Here is a 20,519-nt window from a genome sequence, read left to right as displayed (position 1 = left end):
ACTTACTGACTTCTCACTGGGGATGTGGGACTATGAAGATCTTTGAGAGCTAGCATCATTTCCCTTTTATAGAAAGAATTAACCCGACTTCTTATGAAAAGCATTTTTTTTTTGTATGTGGCTTAATAAAGCTCCACCTCACTGAGTCACCTCAGAAATTTGCATCTGCAGTTGTGTGTCATATCAGTTTTATGATATTTTCCTGCCCTGGAAATTAATTCTACATACATAGAATTAGGTGAAAAATTTAGATCTGATGCTTTACTTCTTCAGTGAAAGGACAGAAATACTCTGTATAGATGTTCGATGATTATTGGCTCCTAAAAAAAGAAACCGGTATCGATTCAACAGCTACTCCCACTGTGAAGTTTCTTGTTAGTGGTTTTAGTTTGTGGAAATTGAGGTCTGTTTATGTTTTCTTTAAGGCAAAAGTAAAACATGGCTCTTTCTCTTATACTGGAATACTTTCACACATGTGAATAAGGTAGCTCAAAGATAAGAATTTGAGAGGCTTTAGATTTAAGACTACCATAAAGAGAGAAATAAAAGAACATATAACCTCACTTAGAAGAAAGTTTTTATTTTTACCTTCTATTATCTAGGTGAAAGAAAGAAAACCACACGCTTATCTCCTATAAGGATGAGAAAAATGTATCAAAGAAGCAAGTGTTATCCGAACTTTCTCCTTTGTGTATCCCCCCATGTTAAAGACATGTCATGAGGTCTGTGGCACTAATTTATGAGTGAAAGTAATTTTCACTTGCTTAACATAATCTAGTATTCAGGATATGCTGTTACAAACAATGTGATGTAATAATTGCTACTATTTACTGAATATTTGCTTGGTATTCTGTTAGGTACTTTACAAATATTAAGCTGTTTAATTCTTACTGCATTTCTCTAAAAGAGGTACAGTTTCTCTCCTTTTGCAGATGAGGAAACAAACTCTGACAATTGAAATAACTTGTCCAGGGTCACGTGTCTGTTAAGGGGATGAACCAGGATTTAAACCCAGGTCCATTGGACTGCAAAACCTGTGTTCTTTCACTGAGATAAGCTGAAGGATTGGAAAACAAACAGATCCTGGGCTTGCTTGATGATCAAGAGAGCTGATCAAACTGTTACATAAATCACTGGTTATGTGACTTACGTTGTTTTCCTCAACTGTAAAATGAGCCTAGTGTACAGCCGACCTTGAAGAGTCCCCCTGAGGGGCCAGTGGGATACATGTAAAAAGTTGCCCTATGGCCAGCAAGGTCTGACAATGAAGTGTAGTAAAGGCTTTTACTTTGGAATCTTTGGTGGATTACGTTCAGCCTTTATTTTGGAGGGCAGCATGGGAAAAAAACAATCCTTGGAAGCATTTCATGAATTTTTCTGGTTTTGAAACAGAAATGTCATTTTACCTTTAGGTCACTGAAATCTGTATGACAGGAGCTTCATTTGCAAATGACAGTTCTTGCATAAGGAGGATTTTTTTTCCCATAGAGCTCAAACAGAGGCTAGATTGATTGAGACAGCTCTTTGCAGCAATCATGATACATTAGCATCTCTCTAGATGTTACTGACTCTGACTTATTTTATTCTGTGGGCTTGAATGAGGCTAGCTTTCACAAACCCAGAACACTACATGCAAAGATAATTGAATGCACATACGCATCTTTTCCCCTACGTCTCCATCCCCCCCACCTTTCTCCTCTTGAACAATTTCTTTATCATTCGTTCTCCTTCGAAATGTAAATAAGGAGAAATCTTTTTCTCTTGTATTTTCTTCCTCCTTGTTTTGTGTGTGTGTGTGTGTGTGTGTGTGTGTGTGTGTTTTGGTTTGTTTTTCCTTTAAAATGGCAACTATCCTCACCAGCTCCTTGGGTTTTAAGACTATCAATCAGCTTAACCTCTGGATGCCCAGTGATCTACAGCAATAAAGCTTAAAGCTTCTTCCTATCACTCTAATTTCCCATTTTTTTAATTTTTAAAATGTATTTTTTAATTGAAGTATAGTCAGTTACAATGTATCAATCCTGGGTGTACAGCATAATGTCCCAGTCATACATACACATACATGTGTTTGTTTTCTTACTTTTTTTCATTAAAAGTTATTATAAGATATTGAATATAGTTCCCTGTGCTATACAGAAGGAATTTGTTTTTTATCTATTTTTATATATAGTAGCTAATATTTGCAAATCTCAAACTCTCAAATTTATCCCGTTTATTTTCCTTTAATGAAACTGGAGTTTGATTTGCCTTTCCATGGCAAAGGGAGAGCTAAATTTTAGGAGCTGTGACTATTCTGAAGTAGAGGATAGGGAAAAAAGAGACTCAGTGGTCCTCAATCCTTTGACCTGTCAGTTCTGTCCTTCTCTCAGCAGAGTCCCTAGTCTTGTCTCTTTGTCTCTCTACCTTCTCCGGGTTGTCAGCAAACCTAGCTGTGCCTGGCTGACACTGGACTCTGGTAATTGCTGATGAAAAGGGTACTGGAGGCTCCTGTGGGTGTGTTCTTCTGTATCCACACTTTGCATTGAGAAGAGGGGGAGGGGAAGAGGGGAGGACCATAACTTACTATGTGCTAGGCGTTGCTTTAAGTACTTTCATTCCAATTTTAAGGACAAATTGAGACTTTAAAGAGTAACCTCTGTAAGGTTATTGGCAGAGGTCATAGAGCTAGTAAGAGGCACAGCTGGGATTCAAACCCAGGTCCATCAGATCCTGAAGGCTTGATTAATAGCAGTACATTTAATCCTCTTAGTTAACAATTATTACCATGTATTAAGGGTTCCCATATGACCAAAGTGCTATCCTTGCCCTTAAGTTTCTCCTAGTCTAGTCAGAGGAGACACTCATGCAGTCTAATTACAAGACAGTATGACAGAGCTCTTACAGAAATATGTGCAGAGCTCTCGAAGCACAGAGATCAGTTCTGTGATGTTGGAGAGCTGAAGGCTTCACAGAGGATACTGGATTTGTGTAGTTCTGACTGGTTTGACTAATTCTACTATTAGTTTTGTGATGGAATAGCATTGAGTATAGGGCATAGTATTAATAAAAGCAGAGAGACGTCTGGTCACTTGACTCATTCAGGCAGTGTTGACAGTGTGGTTGTGGCTGGTGCATTGGATGCATGGCAGAGAAGAGTGATGTCCAGAAGTAAAGCTAGAGAGGTAAGTTGGAAGTAAGTTTTGAAGGGTCTTGTAGCAATGCTAAGGATTTTGGACTCAACTCTAGAGGCATCAGTGAGCCATTTAGCATCTTTATGCCAGGGAATGGTATAATGTGGTCTGCCAAGACCTGATCACAGTGGTGGTAATGTGGAGGTTGGGTTGGAAGGGAGGAAACTAGAGGCAGGGAATCCTTTGAGGAGGCTAATGAATAAACAGAATAAGAAATAGGGCCTGAAATAAGGCAGCAGTGGTAAGGATGGCTAGGATAGATGGGGTTTGTGAAATTAACCAGAGTTGACACATGAGGAAGGAATGATGAGCGAGTTCAAGGTTTCCTAGCATCGGCAGCTACAATAATGGTGTTGGCATTTATTGAAATGGGGAAACCAACAGGAAAACCAAGTTGGGGGTGGGGAACAGATAATGAATTTTTCTTCTAGACATGTAGCAGTTAAAGTTAATCTGGGATATTTAGTGAAGGGAGATATCCAATAAGCTAATGACTCATGATACGTGATTTCAGGGCAGAAATAGCTGAGTCTGGAGATCCCCTGAGGAGCCCAGATTGGAGATGGTGATTTGTGAGTTAGTGTTAGAGAAGTGGTAATTGAGTCAGTAGGAATAGATGAGATCCACAGAGGAAAACAAGAATTGAGGGCAACCTTTGTATATTACCTACTCATCTACCTGGCTTGATTGTCTAAAAATGGATTTGAATGGATAGATGAGTGTGGAATGATGAATAACTAAACATAACAAGGTCTTTTCTCCAGCTCTGACGACTGGGAGCACAGCCTTGTATTTCTTTCTGAGAGACTGAGCTGATTGCCAGAGCAGCTTCCTATAGCTTTATAGGACTCTTAAAACCGAGTAAGGATTTGGTCTTCCTCTCTAACATTAGAATTGCATCTGCATACTCAACCAAGGAGGCCGACCTTCCTTGATCTTAGAATGAGGGTATGATGAAAGGAGCTTGACTTTTTTGTGTATCAAGTATGTGGAGCTTTTTAAAATGAGAATTTGTGTAGGGATAAGTCCAATATATTGCTTCGCCTGTTCTATTATTTGTCAGCCAGGAAGATAGAAACATGTCATGTTTCTTTGTAGTACTACAACCAAATTTAAATGGAATAGAGCCTCTTGTAATGAGCATAGTGTATAGCCAGCAGATTGATACTGGTAGACATGCCACACTATTATTTTCCTACTCTTATCATATGCCCAAAGATATTTGTGCATGTTAAATATGGTTATGCAAAAGATTGGCTGTATTTTAGGTCCTAGAAATGAATAGTCCCTCCAGGTTTGGCATTAGAGTAGATGTAGTCTTGAATTTATTATCCCATGTTCATTATCTGGATGGATTGGAAAAGTGGAATAAAAATTAGACTTCATTGTTGTTTATCTGTTTTTTAGTGGGGGGCACTTTTTTTAATTGAAGTATAGTCAGTTTACAATGCTGTGTTGATTTCTGGTGTACAGCATAATGTTTCAGTCATACATGTACATATATTCATTTTCATTATAAATGTATGTATATGTATAACTGAATTGCTTTGCTATACACCTGAAACTAATCTTGTAAATTGACTACACTTCAATAAAAAATAAGAATTTAAAAAAAATTAGACTTCATTCCATCTAAGTAGATGCCATTGCCTTTACTTATAGTAAGTCAGATTCCAAGATTTGTATTATATGCTTATATTTATAACTTTAAATATCTCAATCTTGTAGACTATAGCAGACTGTGTTATAGTGGAAAGAGCATAGAGTTTGGGGCCTGATATGTCTTGGACTTAATTAAGTATGGGCTTTGCCATTTCCTAGCTTTGTGAGTTAAAACAAGACACTCAACTTCATGGTTGGGTTTTTTTCCCCTAATTTTAAAATGGGGATAATTATAGCACCAATCTCTCAGGATTCATGTGAAGATTAAATGACATACGGAAAATGACAAGCTCAACATTTATAGTATCCCAATTTTCTTCTTCCCCTTCACATGAATTAAGTCGACATTTCTCAGAATATGTTCTGATGAACCAAATGCTGCTTCAAAGAAAAATGCTCATTGGTTTACCGAATTTATTCCTTCTTGGAAAGAACAGACATTAACATATTTAATGGTGCTGAGAAGCTCTGCCATCCATAAACCACTTTTTTTTTTTTGGTGGCTTAACTCCTTTAAATCAAGCATTTTCCAAATTTATTTTGTCATTGAAACTGTTTTTTTCTTGGAATACCTATTAACACCCATGTTATTGCCAGGATTGACAATTTTATTTTGCCTATTTTGGAAAAGGTGAATTTAGTATTGAGGTCCAGGTGTGCTATTTGGTATCGCTGTGTTTGGCTTTATTGAACCCACAGCTACCATTATAATATCCTGTGGCCTAAATGATGTGAGCCGGTTTAGAAGTTTGGGATTGTTTATGTTACAGTGGACAGGATTAGGGTTTGTAAAAGCTTAGTTTCAAAGGCAGTCCTGCCAGTTTTAGCTGTATGACCCCGAACTGATTTAATCCTTACATAGACCCATCTCAGGGTCCTTGTCTGTGAATTAACACCTGATCTGCCTCACCAGATTGCTGGAAGAATCCAGGAGAAAAATGTTATGAAAAGAATTTTGAAAATTAAAAATGCTGTCAGTGGAAGGTGCCATTACTACGATCCCAGGAAAAGGAATTGTAGGAGCAGTGACCGTAGAATAGGAAAGTCTGGAGTTTGAGCTGTGCTGCCTCTCTTTTCTACTGAGCAAGCTTGGACCCCATCTGCTACCTGCCTGAAAACATTTTCAACTCCTCATTTTCTTAATAATTAAAATGATTCCCAGGTGAATGCTCCTGAATGTCAGTAGCTCTGTCTTTTGTCATTGTTTTTGTACTTGCTTACAGAAGCTAGTTCCCAATCCGGGATGTAGTTTAGCATCATGTAACTATGGTTGTTGCTGAATATTCAATACTGACTTGTCATTTATGATGCACAAGAAAAAAGATTGTTAGGATTTAATTAATAGGCTCTCATTAATAGGTTTAACGCTTAGCCTTCTCTTACAGTTCAACTTTCTTTATATCCATCTGTAATTTATTTCTTTTCTGTAAGTAGACATGAAGCATAGTGATGTTGCTTTAACATTAAACACTATGGTAAATGGTGAGAAATCTCTTGTTACTCTTTTAATACTATTTTTGCTGTTGTTTTATTGGTTGGTATTAATGGAGACAGTTGTGTAACTTATTTCCTTTTGGTGTCTGGAAAAACTTAGTGAGACTCTGAGTAAGCTTTGTGAATAAATTCAGTGAACTTTAGAAAGATTAAAGCCATGTTTTCTACAGATTTAAGGTCAACATTTCACGCAATGCTAATGAGCCAGACTGTGATAATTGGGCTTTTCTATCTTTGAAAATAAGAAATGTCCATTTGTGATTTTTACTGTTCCAGCAGAAAATTATAGGCCACTTTTCCATAATGAAACTTGAGAGAGCTTCAGATAATAGTTTTAGGTTTGCTCACTCTCTGGTTTCACAGAGACTCTAATTTTAAGGAAGTCTTTTGCATCATATAAAACTAGTGGTCCTGGCAATAGAGATAAATATCATCCTTCATCATAAACTGCTTTTTCCTTTACTTGATGTACAAAGGCATTTGTGACACAAAATTGGCAGAAAGTGTTCCATTCCCTTTTCTCAGTCAGGAAGTTCTCACTTTGTCCTTAAAATAAATTGTATCTCTGGGTTTTAAAAACAAAACCAGTAGTAACCTAGCCTTGTTATTCCTTACAGAAACAGTTTTAAAGGCTGTGGAAATAGCATTTTATACATTGAATTTGAATATCAGAGTTCTGAAGCTATGTCTTTAAAGGTAAAATTTCAGAAAACATTTGGTGGGCTTAAATTGTTACTATTTCTATGGCAGTAATGTTCTAGAGCGTATATGACAATGTTACTGACTTTTTAATTTTTCCTCTTTGTCATATTGATTTTGGTACCTAAAGTCTTTGGCTTTCTCTTTAGGATATAATAGACCATGTTTAGAACCACACAAAATAGCAAAATGAATTTAGTCAAAGTCTGCTTTGGTCTTATAGTGGGTTTATTAATAATTGTATGTTACCCTCTTTTGTCAGAAAGACCACAGTAATGAAAACCATGTTTCGCCTTTTACATACATAATTGGATGAGATCACCAGATGCTGATGTTAAGAGCACATTGACAGGAAAAGTTGAAAATAGGAGCTGCATGGAAAAATACTAGAACCAATTAGGTCTGTCAAAAACCATATGACCAAGTATAGGGGAGAAAAATAGATTTTGACTATGAACTGACCTCAGGTCATTTAATAATGGAAAGAAACAACAAGATGGCCTTTCTTCAAGTTTTTTTAGCCTTTTAATAATAGCAGAAAATATATTGGAAATTGGCACATCATGGTCAGTGTTTGAAAACTCATGTTGGATTATTTTTGGTTTTCTCAGATTTTATCATAATTTCCAGACATACAGAAAAGTTGAAAAAAATTGCACTCTGAACACCTGAATATCTGTTACCTAGATTCTACCATTAACATTTTGCTGTATTAGCTTTTATTACATAACTATCCATTTATTCATTTTTCTAGCCATCCATCATTCCATCTTAGCGTTTTATGCATTTCAAAGTAAGTTGTACACATCTGGTATCTTCAGTCTGGACCACTTCAGCATACATATCATTAACTAGAGTTAATTTATTTGTAGTGTTTTTTTGAGATTAAACTCAATAAAATGCACAGATGTTAAGTGTACTATTTAATAAGCTTTTGCAAATGCATATACCTGTGTAACTAAGAACCTTCTCAAGGTAAATAACATTGCCATTGCTCTAGAAAGTTCCTCATACCCTTTAAAGTCAAGTCCTGCCCTTACTCCCACTCTCAGAGGCAACCACTCTTAGGATATTTTTCACCATAGATCAGTTAATTTAGTTTGTTCTAGAACTTCACATAAATGGACTCATGCAGAATATACTCTTTTTGGATAAAGCTTCTTTCACTTAGCATAACGGTTTTGAAATTCATCTGTGTTGTAAGTACCAGCAATTTCTTCCTTTTCATTGGTGAACAATATCCATTCTATGGATATACCACAGCTTATTTTTCTATTCTCCAGTTGGTGGATATTTGAATTGTTACCAGTTTAGAGCTATTAATGAATGAAAATGCTATCAAAAAAACTTGTATAGTGCTGTTGTGAACACACGCTTTCCTCATGTGTAAATACCTAGGAAAGTAATTACTGGGTCATAAGGTAGGTATATGTTTAGTTTTGTAAGAAACTGCCAGATAATTTTCCAAAGTTTTTGTACCATTCTATACTCCCACCAAAATGTATGAGCATTCTGGCCATCCACACCAACATGTGGTCTTGTCAGTCTTTTAAATTTTAACTATTCTGATGTATGTGTAGCAGTATCTCATTATGTTCATTTTTAATGCTTATTTTATTTAATTTTTTAATTTTAATTTAATTTAACTTAATTATTTTAATGGAGGTACTGGAGATTGAGCCCAGAACCTCGTGCATGCTAAGCACAAACTCTTACCACTGAGCTCTACCCTCCCCACTTTAATGCTTATTTTAATGTGTACTTATCCAATGACTATTAACACTGAGTACCTTTTCATGTGCTTGTTAACCACATCTGTCTTCCTTTGTGAAACGTCTATTCAAACCCTTTGCTCATTTTGAAAAATTTGAATATTTGTCTTATTATTAAAGTTGGAAGTGTTCTTTATATAACCTGGGTACCAGTCCTTTGTCAGATATGTTTGGTGAATATTTCTCGTAGTTAATGCCTAGCCCATTCATTTTTTTTTTAAGTGGATGTACTGGGGATTGAACCCAGGACCTCATGCATGCTAAGCATGAGCTCTGCCACTGAGCTATACTGCCCCATTTGTTTTTTTTTAATGATGTATTTGCTGGAGATGTTTTTCATTTTGATGAATTCTAATTTATCAGTAGTTTTTATTACTTTCTATGTCCTGTCTGAGAAACCTTCATCTACACCCGATGCCAGATTCCTGATGTGTATTTTTCACTTATAATTGATATATCCATTAAAAATGTACTTTAAAATATACTTAGGTCTTGAAGCTTTCACCCATTAGTCAGAGCTTCTCACATAGGACCTTATGGTGGCTTAAAAGAAGCCTATCTCAACAAAAAATATAAAGACAGTGGTTTTAATTAAAAAAAGGCAGTGGTTTTCATTACAGCCTCAGGGTTGTTTTATTTTTTCAACACTCAGGATCTTTTTTAGTTTTGTTGAGTGTTATGTTTAAAGGATGGGAAGGGATGGCAGAAGTGTATTATTCTCAGGCAAAGGAGAAGAGAGTATATACACTGCTGTGAGAAAACACTAATTCTAATATCCCTCTCTTTTCCCTCCTCCTCCTCCATACTGGCTATCGCCCACTTTCTTTTTCCATGGTTGTCTCTGATCCAAGGAATCAGTTTCTAGGCTTCCTTGATTCCAACATCTAGAATTGTTAGTATAGCTGAAATTCTTTCTAAAATTTAAAGCCCTCTAGAGATTCTGGACAGTGTACGAATTTGCCTTATCCCTGAGGAACTGTGAGATTATAAGTAAAGTAGTGATCTATATTAGTACATCTACTTTCACAGGTGTTTAACCATTTTTCTCTGTTAGAGCAAAGCAGTGATTTTTGGTAAAATCCTTGAGCCTAAGAGCTGAATGTTCTTAACGCCCATGTCAACAGTTGATTAAGGAGCAAAATATCAGCATTTTGAGAGGATATCTAGTAGCATTATGGATGTGTAATTTTAGATATCATATTAAAGGTTTTAGTTTTTAATTTCAAAAAGATCTTTAAAGTTTTTAAATTGAAGTGTAGTCAGTTACAATATGTCAATTTCTGATGTACAGCATAATGTTTCTGTCATACATATACATACATATATTTGTTTTCATATTTTTCATTATAGGTTACTACAAAATACTGAATATAGTTCCCTGTGCTATACAGAAGAAATTTATTTTGATCTATTTTATATATAGTAGCTAGTATTTGCAAATCTCAAACTCCCAATTTATCCCTTCCTACCCTCTTTCCCCGCCGTTAACCATAAGTTTGTTTACTATGTCTCTGAGTTAGAAAGATTTTATATAGATTTTTACTTCATTAGAGAAAGATACAGAGAAGCAAAAATGAAAATGGAAACAAAACCAAGAATCTCCCCGAAGTAGAGTTGATGTTCTAGTTGGAATGAGTGTACTTTGGGGCTCATTGTACAAAGGATCAATAAACGTGATGAGTTTTGTTAAGGATGTGGCAGCCCGATATGTAGTGTAGAATTAGAGAGTTCTGGTTGTCAAAAGTCTGCTACTTATAGAAGTTAATCAGAAGTCCAGTGTCTACAAGGTTTACCTGATCCTAGTTAGGAGACCTCTGGGTTCTCTAAAACTGAGTGATCTACACAGGACTGTGGAATGAAGAATCATATTTCACACAGTTATCAGTGGGAATATTGTTCCTGTTATACTTATCACTGAAGTCCTGATGTGAATAACTGCATCCCAGGATCTACTTTTATTTTTGACCCTGAAGGCTAAGAATGGCACAGGGCCTTCCACTAGATCTAGAGTAGCCAATTATGTCTGTATATATACACAAGATGTATTTATTTATTTAGGCATGTGAGATGGGTTTGGTGGTGGTACTGTAGCAGTTGGTACTTACTGCTTGTGGAAAGCTTAGCAGTTTTTCCAGTGGCTTTCTTTGAGATATACCAAGGTTTTCTTCCCAGCCATTGTTATTAACCCAGGAGTCAAATTTGTTCATGTTACCTGCTCAGTGAACATATCAGGCTGTTTACAATCACATGATTAGTGGCCCTTGAGCAGTGCAGAAAACTCTACGGAAGCCAAAAAGATTTTTTTTTAAACTCCTTATACAACCAAAAGTTACCTTTGGGGTCTGAAAGGCCCACTTCTATTTATTTTTTTTTCCTACTATCTCCTCTAATCTCAGCAGCCCTATTATGTGTGCTTTTTGAACTCTGAGGTAGCAATGTTGAAACTGAAATGGGATAAAGATCATTTTCTTGATTTTCATACCCTCTTCTTTACTCTTACTTTTTATTGTTACAGAAGAAGCTACTATGGAGGAAACTGGGCCAGTTTTAGCTTTTCAGGACTGTTGTCCTGGCTAAAGGAACACCAGGTAAAGTTCGTATCTGATTTTTAATCTACTAGATTGTATTTTGTGTAACATAATAACCCTGCATTGAAGAATATACTGTTTCATCTGTAATATAAAACGGGTAACTTATTTTTATTTACTTATTTAGCAAAAATTGTACAGTCACCTTTCAGCTAATATTTTTCCGATGCTTCTAAAACACAGCACTTTTTAAATATAAATAGATATGTTGACTGAAGAATAAATCGTACATATTTGATACCATTTTCTGATTACTCTGTACACTCAAATATAAGGCAAGATTTTTTTCTGCAAAATAGTCTTTCAGAATAAAATATTTCAGTCCTTATAAAACTCATGTATTACTAATTGTCCTTTAACTAAGTATATTTTGGGGAAAAAACCAAATATTTGGGGAAGGGACATTAATTTGAGATGATCTCATCAGTCATTGGTGGTTTTGTATATTCCTAGAAGTCACCTGACAGAATCAGTAAAACAAAAAGCAAGGAAAGAAATTTAATATAAATTTAGTAATTTTTTTCCTAAGGGTAGGATCTCACTGCTAACAACTGTTGGATGTCATTACCAAGAAGTTTTTTTAGAGATCATTTACAGCATACTGACCTGGGGAGTTGGTTATGTCGTGGAGTTTACCAATTTTTATGAGCTATTAAAAAAAACTGTCCTATTTTCTGTAAATGGTATACATGACTTGAAATGGAATTCCCACTGAGAGCATCATATGTGGAATCAGAAACTGCTGTATCTCAAAAAGGTTTAGACATTTGGGAAAGGAGGATGATATACTCTAGAAAATTGTATTCAGTTAGCTAAGAATAATACAGCCACGACTTGAGCATTTACCATGTACCAAGGACCACACTGAGCTTTGTAGTTATATTGATTGATTTAATAGTATAGTTGACTCAAAAAGTGCCTCAAGTGATGACAGAGATGTTGATGTTGAAGATGCAGTGAAGATTCAGTTTGAATAATGTTGCATGAAATGAGAATGTGGAGAAACAAGCAATGCTTGTAATGTAGCATTTCATGTAATAATCCAAACTATGTATAAATCAATAAAGTAAATGTTATAAATAGTTTCATTTAACTATTTTTTATCTGTATGCCTTAAATATTCATCTGTTTATGTTGGTCAGAAACCCTTTTTTGAACCTGACGCTTCGGAATTATGTGTGAGAGTCACCTTATATTGAGGCATATTTAGTACTGCCATGAGAAAATTGAGTCTGAATTCTCAGAACAACAACAAAAATACCCTAATTGTCTGAATGGAAACTTTTGGTGAATGAAGGGGTTTTAAAAAAAATAAATTTTGGTAATGGGTTAGATTTATTGAACTAAAAATATTTTTGTGGATGTTTCTTTTATTTTAATGCTTCTTTTACTCCACGATCTTGACTCTGTCACTGTATGCTTTTTCCCTTCACTCTCTGTCCCTGGTCTGTAATTCTTTTTTCAGGCTGGTAACCCCATGTCTACATGTTCAGAGTTCCTGTCCATCACCTCCTCTTCTATTTATGTTGAGATATTTAATGCCGTCTAATAATTACACTTGATAATAATTGCTGTCTGCCACTACTTTTCTTCAGTTTAAAATGTTAAATTCAGAACAGTGAAGTCTTTTAAAAATGGTTATGGTTCTACTTTATGAAATCTGTAACTTTAGAAATTTTCTGAGGTGAATTTACTTAAAGGATATTGAAGTTATCTTTCACCAGTAGTTCATTGAGTATATATCATGCATTTAAAAGAGTTTTTCTCTGAGAGATGTGTATCAGATAGATTACTTTTTAAACAAAATATTAAGACCATTTATTATTTTAAAAAAAAAATTTTAATGGAGACACTGGGGATTGAACCCAGGACCTCGTGCATGCTAAGCATGCGCTATACCACTGAGCCCTTACCCTCCCCACTAAAAGTTCAAACAGATTAAAAATTGATACTTGACCTTTGGCAAAAGTAGATCTTGACATCTTCAAAAATCCCCTGAATTCAAGTATTATATCATATAATTTTCTCCATAAAGTGTAATTAGCCATAAAAAATGACAACATAACATCATTTGCAGCAACATGGATGTCCTTGGAGAATGTCATTCTAAGTGAAGTAAGCCAGAAAAAGAAAGAAAAATACCATATGAGATCGCTCATATGTGGAATCTAAAAAAAAAATGAACATAAATACAAAACAGAAACAGACTCATAGACATAGAATACAAACTTGTGGTTGCCAAGGGGGGATGGGGATGGGAGGGGACAGACTGGGATTTCAAAATTTGTAGATACTGACAGTCATATGTAGAACAGATAAACAAGATTATACTGTATAGCACAGGGAAATATATACAAGATCTTGTAGCTCACAGTGAAAAAGAATGTGACAATGAATGTATGTATGTTCATGTATAACTGAAAAATTGTGCTCTACACTGGAATTTGACACAACGTTGTAAACTGACTAAAACTCAATAAAAAAAAGGAATTATTGAAAAATTTAAAAGTCCACTTTCAATCCTTAGGGAGAGTTGACATGATTTGTTATACTTTTTTATTGTCTTTTTGAATATAAAATACTCAGGTTGTTTATTATAAAGTCCTTAGTTCTTTTGGGCTGAGCACTTTTCAAAAATACTTTTACATATAATTAAAATTTGCCATGGCTAGTGACCAACCTTCAGAGAGCTGAAAGTAAGTAGAATGAAGTAATTTTGAGCCTGCTGTTTTGGCAACAAAGGTAAAAACTTTATTATTAACAGGTAAAGAGGGAAAGGTATAACTCAGTGGTAGAGTGCATTCTTAGCATGTACAAGGTCCTGGGTTCAATCCCCAGTACTGCCATTAAAATAAATAAATAAACAAATAAATGAATAAGCAAACCTAATCCTCCCACCCCCCAAAAAAGCAGAAAAAAAGTAATATATGCATCAGATATGCTTGAGTCTCAGCAGATGGAGGGTTCATTGTCCTGGTTTTTAAGCAATATCAAAAGATCCATGAACAAATGACTGCATCAAAATGTCACATATCCTGATAGAAATCTATAAACCAGAACTAGGTTTTGATAGGATAAATTTTTACACTTTGTCTTCCTCTCCTTCCTTTGAAGTTGGCATACACACTGGAGTTGCTTCAGTGACCCTGAAGTGATGTCCTTTTTTTGAGTTTTGATGGGATGCAAGGAAAAGCATAAATTTAGAAAGGTATAAATTTTCTCAGAGAAGTAGAAGTTCAGATTACCCAACTTAATTAAAATTCTCATATGTATTTTGTTTAGGAAAACAGTGACATTGTGAATGAATGCCCAGCATGGCAAGAGAAGATCCTTGAAAACGAAGAAGCCATTGCTCTTAGCAAAAAGGACAAAACCATTCAACATGTGGAAGTGTTCTGTTATGCCAGGTATGAAAAATATTTATTTAGGATAAGCTAAGTTAATGACTTCTTATTCACACATCTTCAGAAGAAGCCAACTGTGAGGATTTATATGGCATTGGTTGCTATAAGTCTACTTGATATGCTGGTTTGCGTTTTTAAAAATGTGACTTTCAATTTTGTTATGTTTGTTCATTTGTGTTATTTTTTTGGATTCCACATATAAATGAAATCATATAGTATTTGTCTTTACCTGACTTATTTCATTTAGCATAATACCTTCTAGGTCCATCAATATTGTCACAAACTTCAAAAACAAACAAACAAACAAACAAACAAACAGACTCATAGAAAAGAGATCAGATTTGTGGTTACCAGAGGTGGGGTGTGGGGGATTGGGAGGGGGGAGGATTGGATGAAAACAGTCAAAAGATACAAACTTGCAGTTATAAAATAAATAAGTGCCAGGGATGTAATGTATAACCTGATACCTTTAAGTAACACATCTCTGTGTTATATATGAAAGTTGTTAGAGTAAATATTTTTTCTATTCCTTTAATTTTGTATCTATAAAAGAATCATGAATGTTCACTAAACTTATTATGATAATCACTTCATGACATACGTAAATCAGATCGTTATGCTGTAAAGCTTAAACTTAGTGCTGTCAATTATATCAATAAAATTGAAAGAAAAAATAAAATATAACTTTCAGTTTTCTGTTTAGTTAGTGTCTTAACATTGGTGACTTTTAATTTACCAAGATTTTTTAAGTACATTATCTTATTTGAGCCTTACAATAGTTTTGTGCTAGGATAGAGCAAATAGAATTAGTTAGATTTTTTGCAGAATCCTCAGTGGAGCTCAAAGAGATTAATTTGTTGAAAGTCACATGGCTAGATAAATGTCAGGGCCATACCTAAGCTGGATAGTGGTGGAGTCCAAAATTAAAGCCCAGGGCTTTTTAGTCCTAGTCCAGTGTTCTTCTTAACTCTTCTTAGATAATAGTAAGTACAGCAAAATGGAAAATTATAATTTTGAATTTAAAAAATCAAACTGAGTGGCCATAACACTTGAGGACATATTTTTGTAGGTTAGGAGAGAACACTGGGAAGTAAGAATGTTGTCAGAGTCTCCTTCTGAGTGAAAGAATTCATTGTTTTAAAACAATTGGAATAGTTTATTTTTTCAGATGATATGGTGGATAGGCTGAAAGGTAGCAATCATGCAGTCATGTAGTTCAGAGAAATTATTCAAGTAGTTACAGAGTTGAGGGATTTACAACATCAGACTGTCAGTTTTTTAATAGTAATTAAAACTTTAAATCCAAGACACTAGAGATTCTTCAGGATGTGCTCTGTCAGACATATCCTTGTGGCACAGTGGTAAGCGTGACCTGAACCTGTGAAAAGTTGGGGAATTTGTGGTTGATTTCTTAACCTATATTCATACCTGTCAGGTAACTAGCATTTTCTCCCATAAATACATAGTTAATTTTCTATGATTTTCTGCAAAAGGACAACCTTTGAAAAGTCAGATAGAGATTGAAATTTACATAATTCTAAATGGTGTTCAGTATGAAATGGTTGAACTCTCTGACACTGTTTAGAGAGCCAGTGTAGACAGATTGATAACAAAAGGTGATCTCAAGTGAAAAGTCATATGCTTTGATGAAACCAAGAATAAATGTTTGGTAACTTTCTTGTGTGTCCATGAATACTACTTGACTAGAATATAGTGGCAGTCACATGCAGGCCCTTTGAGAGGTACTTCTGCTATTTCAAGGCCTCTGATTACTCTTCATGACAGTTATTTATGGTTTCTAATGACTACAATGACACATTTTGAGTGCAGAGGAAATCATCTTGTTTTCCATTGCTGATCTCTTCAGTTTCATTTTTGGAACTTCTCATAATGTTAAGATTGGTGGTGGAAGGTTTGTTTTAAAACAGAGAAGTAGAACTCTGCTTTATATTCCTCTTCAACAAGAGGTGAACTGGGATCATGTTCTGTATTTGGAAAGAGCTGGCTATTACTTGGAATACTTGGAAAGTATTTACTTGGAAAGGGTAGCTGGTTATTAATGCTATAGTAAGCAGGAAGAGCCCTGAGAGTGTCCAGTGGAGGAAATACAGAAAATCCACGTGTCTATAATAAGTGCTGTGGATATGAGTAAACAGGAATAACAGTGCCTTTCTTAGCCCCCAGCCAGACTGTGATGTCCTTAACCTTTTGGATCATGACCACAAACTTGGAATTATGTGAAAAGGGCTAAGGCCCAAATAGCTGCCACAAAGATTTATTTTATATGAGAGAGCATCACCCGGGACCCACAGACTTAAATCAAAAACCTGTTGAATACATATTTCTTACAACCCTACTTTCTGGTTTTTCTACTATAGTAGTTTAAAGCAGCAGATAGGAAACGGGTATCTGCTAGAGGCAAGCACATTGAGGACCACGCAGAGACCAGGGTTACAGTCCTGCCTTTATGATTCAACTGACTGTGTGATACTGAGCAAAAGACATCCCCTCTCTGGGCCTCTGTTTTACTGTTAGCAAAACATGAGTGGTTTGGACTAGGTGATCTCAAAAGTCCCCCTGGGGTCTACCATGCTGCTATTTTAGGAGTTAGTTGATAGACTAACAGAGGAAGAGTAGACAGAATCAGTAAGCTGAGAGCAGTCTTTGGGCCTTTTTTGTGTAGGGGCTAATGGCCTTTTGTATCAGGATCCCTCAAGGACATCATTGTTTTATAGCACAGTGAAACAACTGATGACCATAATTATATCCCGGTGTCTTCAGGCAAAAATTCAATTATGTTCTCTCTATTCCACTTGAAAAGGTGGGGGGATTTGAAATACATTTTAGAAACATGAGTATTAAAAATGATTAGAATGAAGATGTCATCATTTTGAGAGACTAGTTTTGGTTTTCTAGAAAATTCCCTCTTTTTCTCCCTGAGTAAGGATATCACTGTCTAGTAGATCCTTGACATTCTTGTGGGATGCATCACAAAATTCTTTGTAAATCCCCTTTTGTAAATGTAAAATATGGTACAGGCTTTTTGTTATTACTGCTTTTTTTTACATATGTGTTATTGATGTTAATGTTACATTTTGTGGACATAGGGTGCATGTGCGCACATGTGTCTGTTTAGTTCTGTACAATTTTAACACATGTGGGTTCATGTAACCATCACCCCAGTCAACTTAGAGAACAGAACAGTTCAATCACCACAAGGATCCCTCTTGTTGCCATTTTATAACCTCACCTCATCTCCTTCCTACCCTTCCCCAAGTCCCTAACTCCTGGCAACCACTAATCTGTTTTCCAGCTCTCTAATTTTGTCATTTTGAGACCGTTATGTAAATGGAACTGTACAGTATGTAACCTTTTGCCGTTGGCTTTTTTCGCTCAGTGTAGTTACCTGGAGATTCATCCAGGTTGTTGCATGCATCAATAGTTTGATCCCTTTTTTTGATGAGTAGTATTCCACGGGAGCGATGCACTAGTTTCTTTAATCACTCACCCATTGAAGAACATCTAGACTGTTTCCATTTTTGTCTGTTACAACTGAAAATGTTATAAACATTGGCTTACAGGATTTTGAGTGAACATCAATTTTCATTTCTCTGGAATAAAGGTCCAAGTGTACAGTTGCTGGGTCATATGGTAATTGCATGTCTAGTTTTAGAAGAAACTGACAAAGTTTTCCAAAGAAGCTGTACCGTTTTACATTCCCACCAGACATGTCTGAGTGATTCAGTTTCTCCATATCCTCACAATCATTTGGTGGTGTAATTTTTTAGTTTAGCCAATCTGATAGGTGTGTAGTGGTAATCACATTGTGGCTTTGTGTTTCCCTGATGGCTAATTTCGAACATCTTTTCATATTCTGATTTAGCATCCATATGTCTTTTTCAGTGAAATATCTGTTCATGTCTTTTGCTCACTTTTTAATTGGATGGATTTTTTTCCTGTGGCATTTTGAGAGTTCTTTATATATTCTAAATGTATTCTTTGTTAGATATGTGGTTTACAAATATTTCCCCCAGTCTGTAGCTTGTCTTTTATCCTTTTTACACAGGATTATTTAGGAGAGCAAATATTTTAAATTTTGATGAGGGCCAATTCATCAGTTTTTTTCTTTTGTGGATTATGCTTTTGGTATCACATTTGATAACTCTTGTCCTAGCTGTAAAGCCAAGAGATTTTCTCTTATTTAAAAAAATGTTTTAGAGTATTATGTTTTACATTTAATTCCCTGGTTAACTTTGAATTAACTTTTGTATAAGGTGTGAGATTTAGGTCAATGTTCCTTTTTTTTTTTTTGACCTAAGAATATCCAGTTGCTTTAGTACCATTTGTTGAAAAGGCTGTTTTTTCTCCATTAAATTACGTTTGCATCTTTGCCAATAATCAATTGGCAGTACTTGGATGGATCTATTTTTGGATTCTGTTTTCTGTTCCATTGATTTATATGTCTTTTCCCAGGTCAGCATCACAGTCTTGATTACTACAGCTATCTAGTAGGGTTTAATGTCAGTAAGAATGGTTTCTCCAAACTGATTCTTCTTTTTCAAGATTGTTTTAGCTATTCTAGCATCTGTGCCTTTCCATGGAAATATTTTAATAAGCTTGTCTATGTCTAGAAAATCTTGCTGGAATTTTGATAGGAATTACATTAAAGCTACAGATAACTTGGGAAGAATTGACATTTTCGTTATTTTGAGTCTTCTAATCCATCAACAAGGTACGTCACTCCAGTTAAGGGAGGTTGTCTTTGATTTCTTTCTACAGAATTGTGTAATTTTCAGCATACCAATTATGTACATATTTTGTTAATTTTATACCTAAGTATTGAATTTTCTTTGGAGCAATTGTAAGTGGTATTGCCTTTTGAATGTTGGTTTTCACATGTTCATTATTAGTATATTAAAATATAATTGATTTTTATGCATTCATCTTGTATCCTGAAATCTTGCTGAACTTGCTTATTAGTTCTTGAAAATTTTTTGTGGATTCCCTGGTAGTTTTGCATAGACAGTCATGTTTTCTGTAAAGAGGAGCCATTTTATGTCTTCCTTTCCATTGGCTTTTTTTAGAGTCTGTTTTCTATTGAGAGTCATGTGTTTTCTGTCCATAGCCACATAGCACAAGTTAATTATATTTTCTACGTATCCTTAGGCTCACTTAATGAGTACTTTTTTCATAAAGGAAGTTATTATCACTTCCTGAGGACTTATAATTATACGCTAATGCTGGGCAATCATTTAGGTTCTCTCACTTGCTGATAATCTTGGCCTTTTACACAGCTCTCTCAGCATATGCAAGTCAAATCCACAATCTGAGCAAATGACAAATTCCCGAAAGTCTTACACTTTAATGGTCATTCATGCCAAGGGTTTACTGTATTTAGTTGCATCAAGCAAATAGAAGTCAAACCTCAATCCTTGGTACACTACGTATATAAAATATTGTTTTAAACATTTCGGTAAATTTCAAAATATCATGTAAAGATAGCTTTATAATGATATGAAGGCTGAAATGTAATGACTTGTCTTCCCATTTTAGACCAGATGAGTTAGCTTATTTACAGAGCTGATGTTTATTAGGCCCAAATCTATGACTTGATTCTCACATATGTTACTTGTTATTTCATCAAGGAAGAATAGTGCCTGTCTCTTGGCCACAAGTAATATTATAGCCATGGCTAGTAACCTCTTGATTTATTAATCTCTGATTATAAGC

At 35.2% G+C, this 20,519-nt stretch overlaps 1 protein-coding gene across 1 annotated transcript in view; it reads left to right on the top strand.

Moving 5' to 3' along the window:
- The window catches only part of CHM (CHM Rab escort protein), a 152,039-nt gene that overhangs the window by 38,539 nt on the left and 92,981 nt on the right, over positions 1-20,519 (top strand). The window contains exons 3-4 of the mRNA XM_006217755.4: positions 11,313-11,385; positions 14,668-14,792. Coding sequence (XP_006217817.1) covers positions 11,313-11,385; positions 14,668-14,792 — 198 coding nt within the window. The remainder of the gene's footprint in view (positions 1-11,312; positions 11,386-14,667; positions 14,793-20,519) is intronic.

The sequence above is a fragment of the Vicugna pacos genome, chromosome X (genome assembly GCF_048564905.1).
Source record: "Vicugna pacos chromosome X, VicPac4, whole genome shotgun sequence".
Classification (NCBI taxonomy): domain Eukaryota; kingdom Metazoa; phylum Chordata; class Mammalia; order Artiodactyla; family Camelidae; genus Vicugna; species Vicugna pacos.
This window is presented reverse-complemented; position numbering and strand designations above follow the sequence as displayed.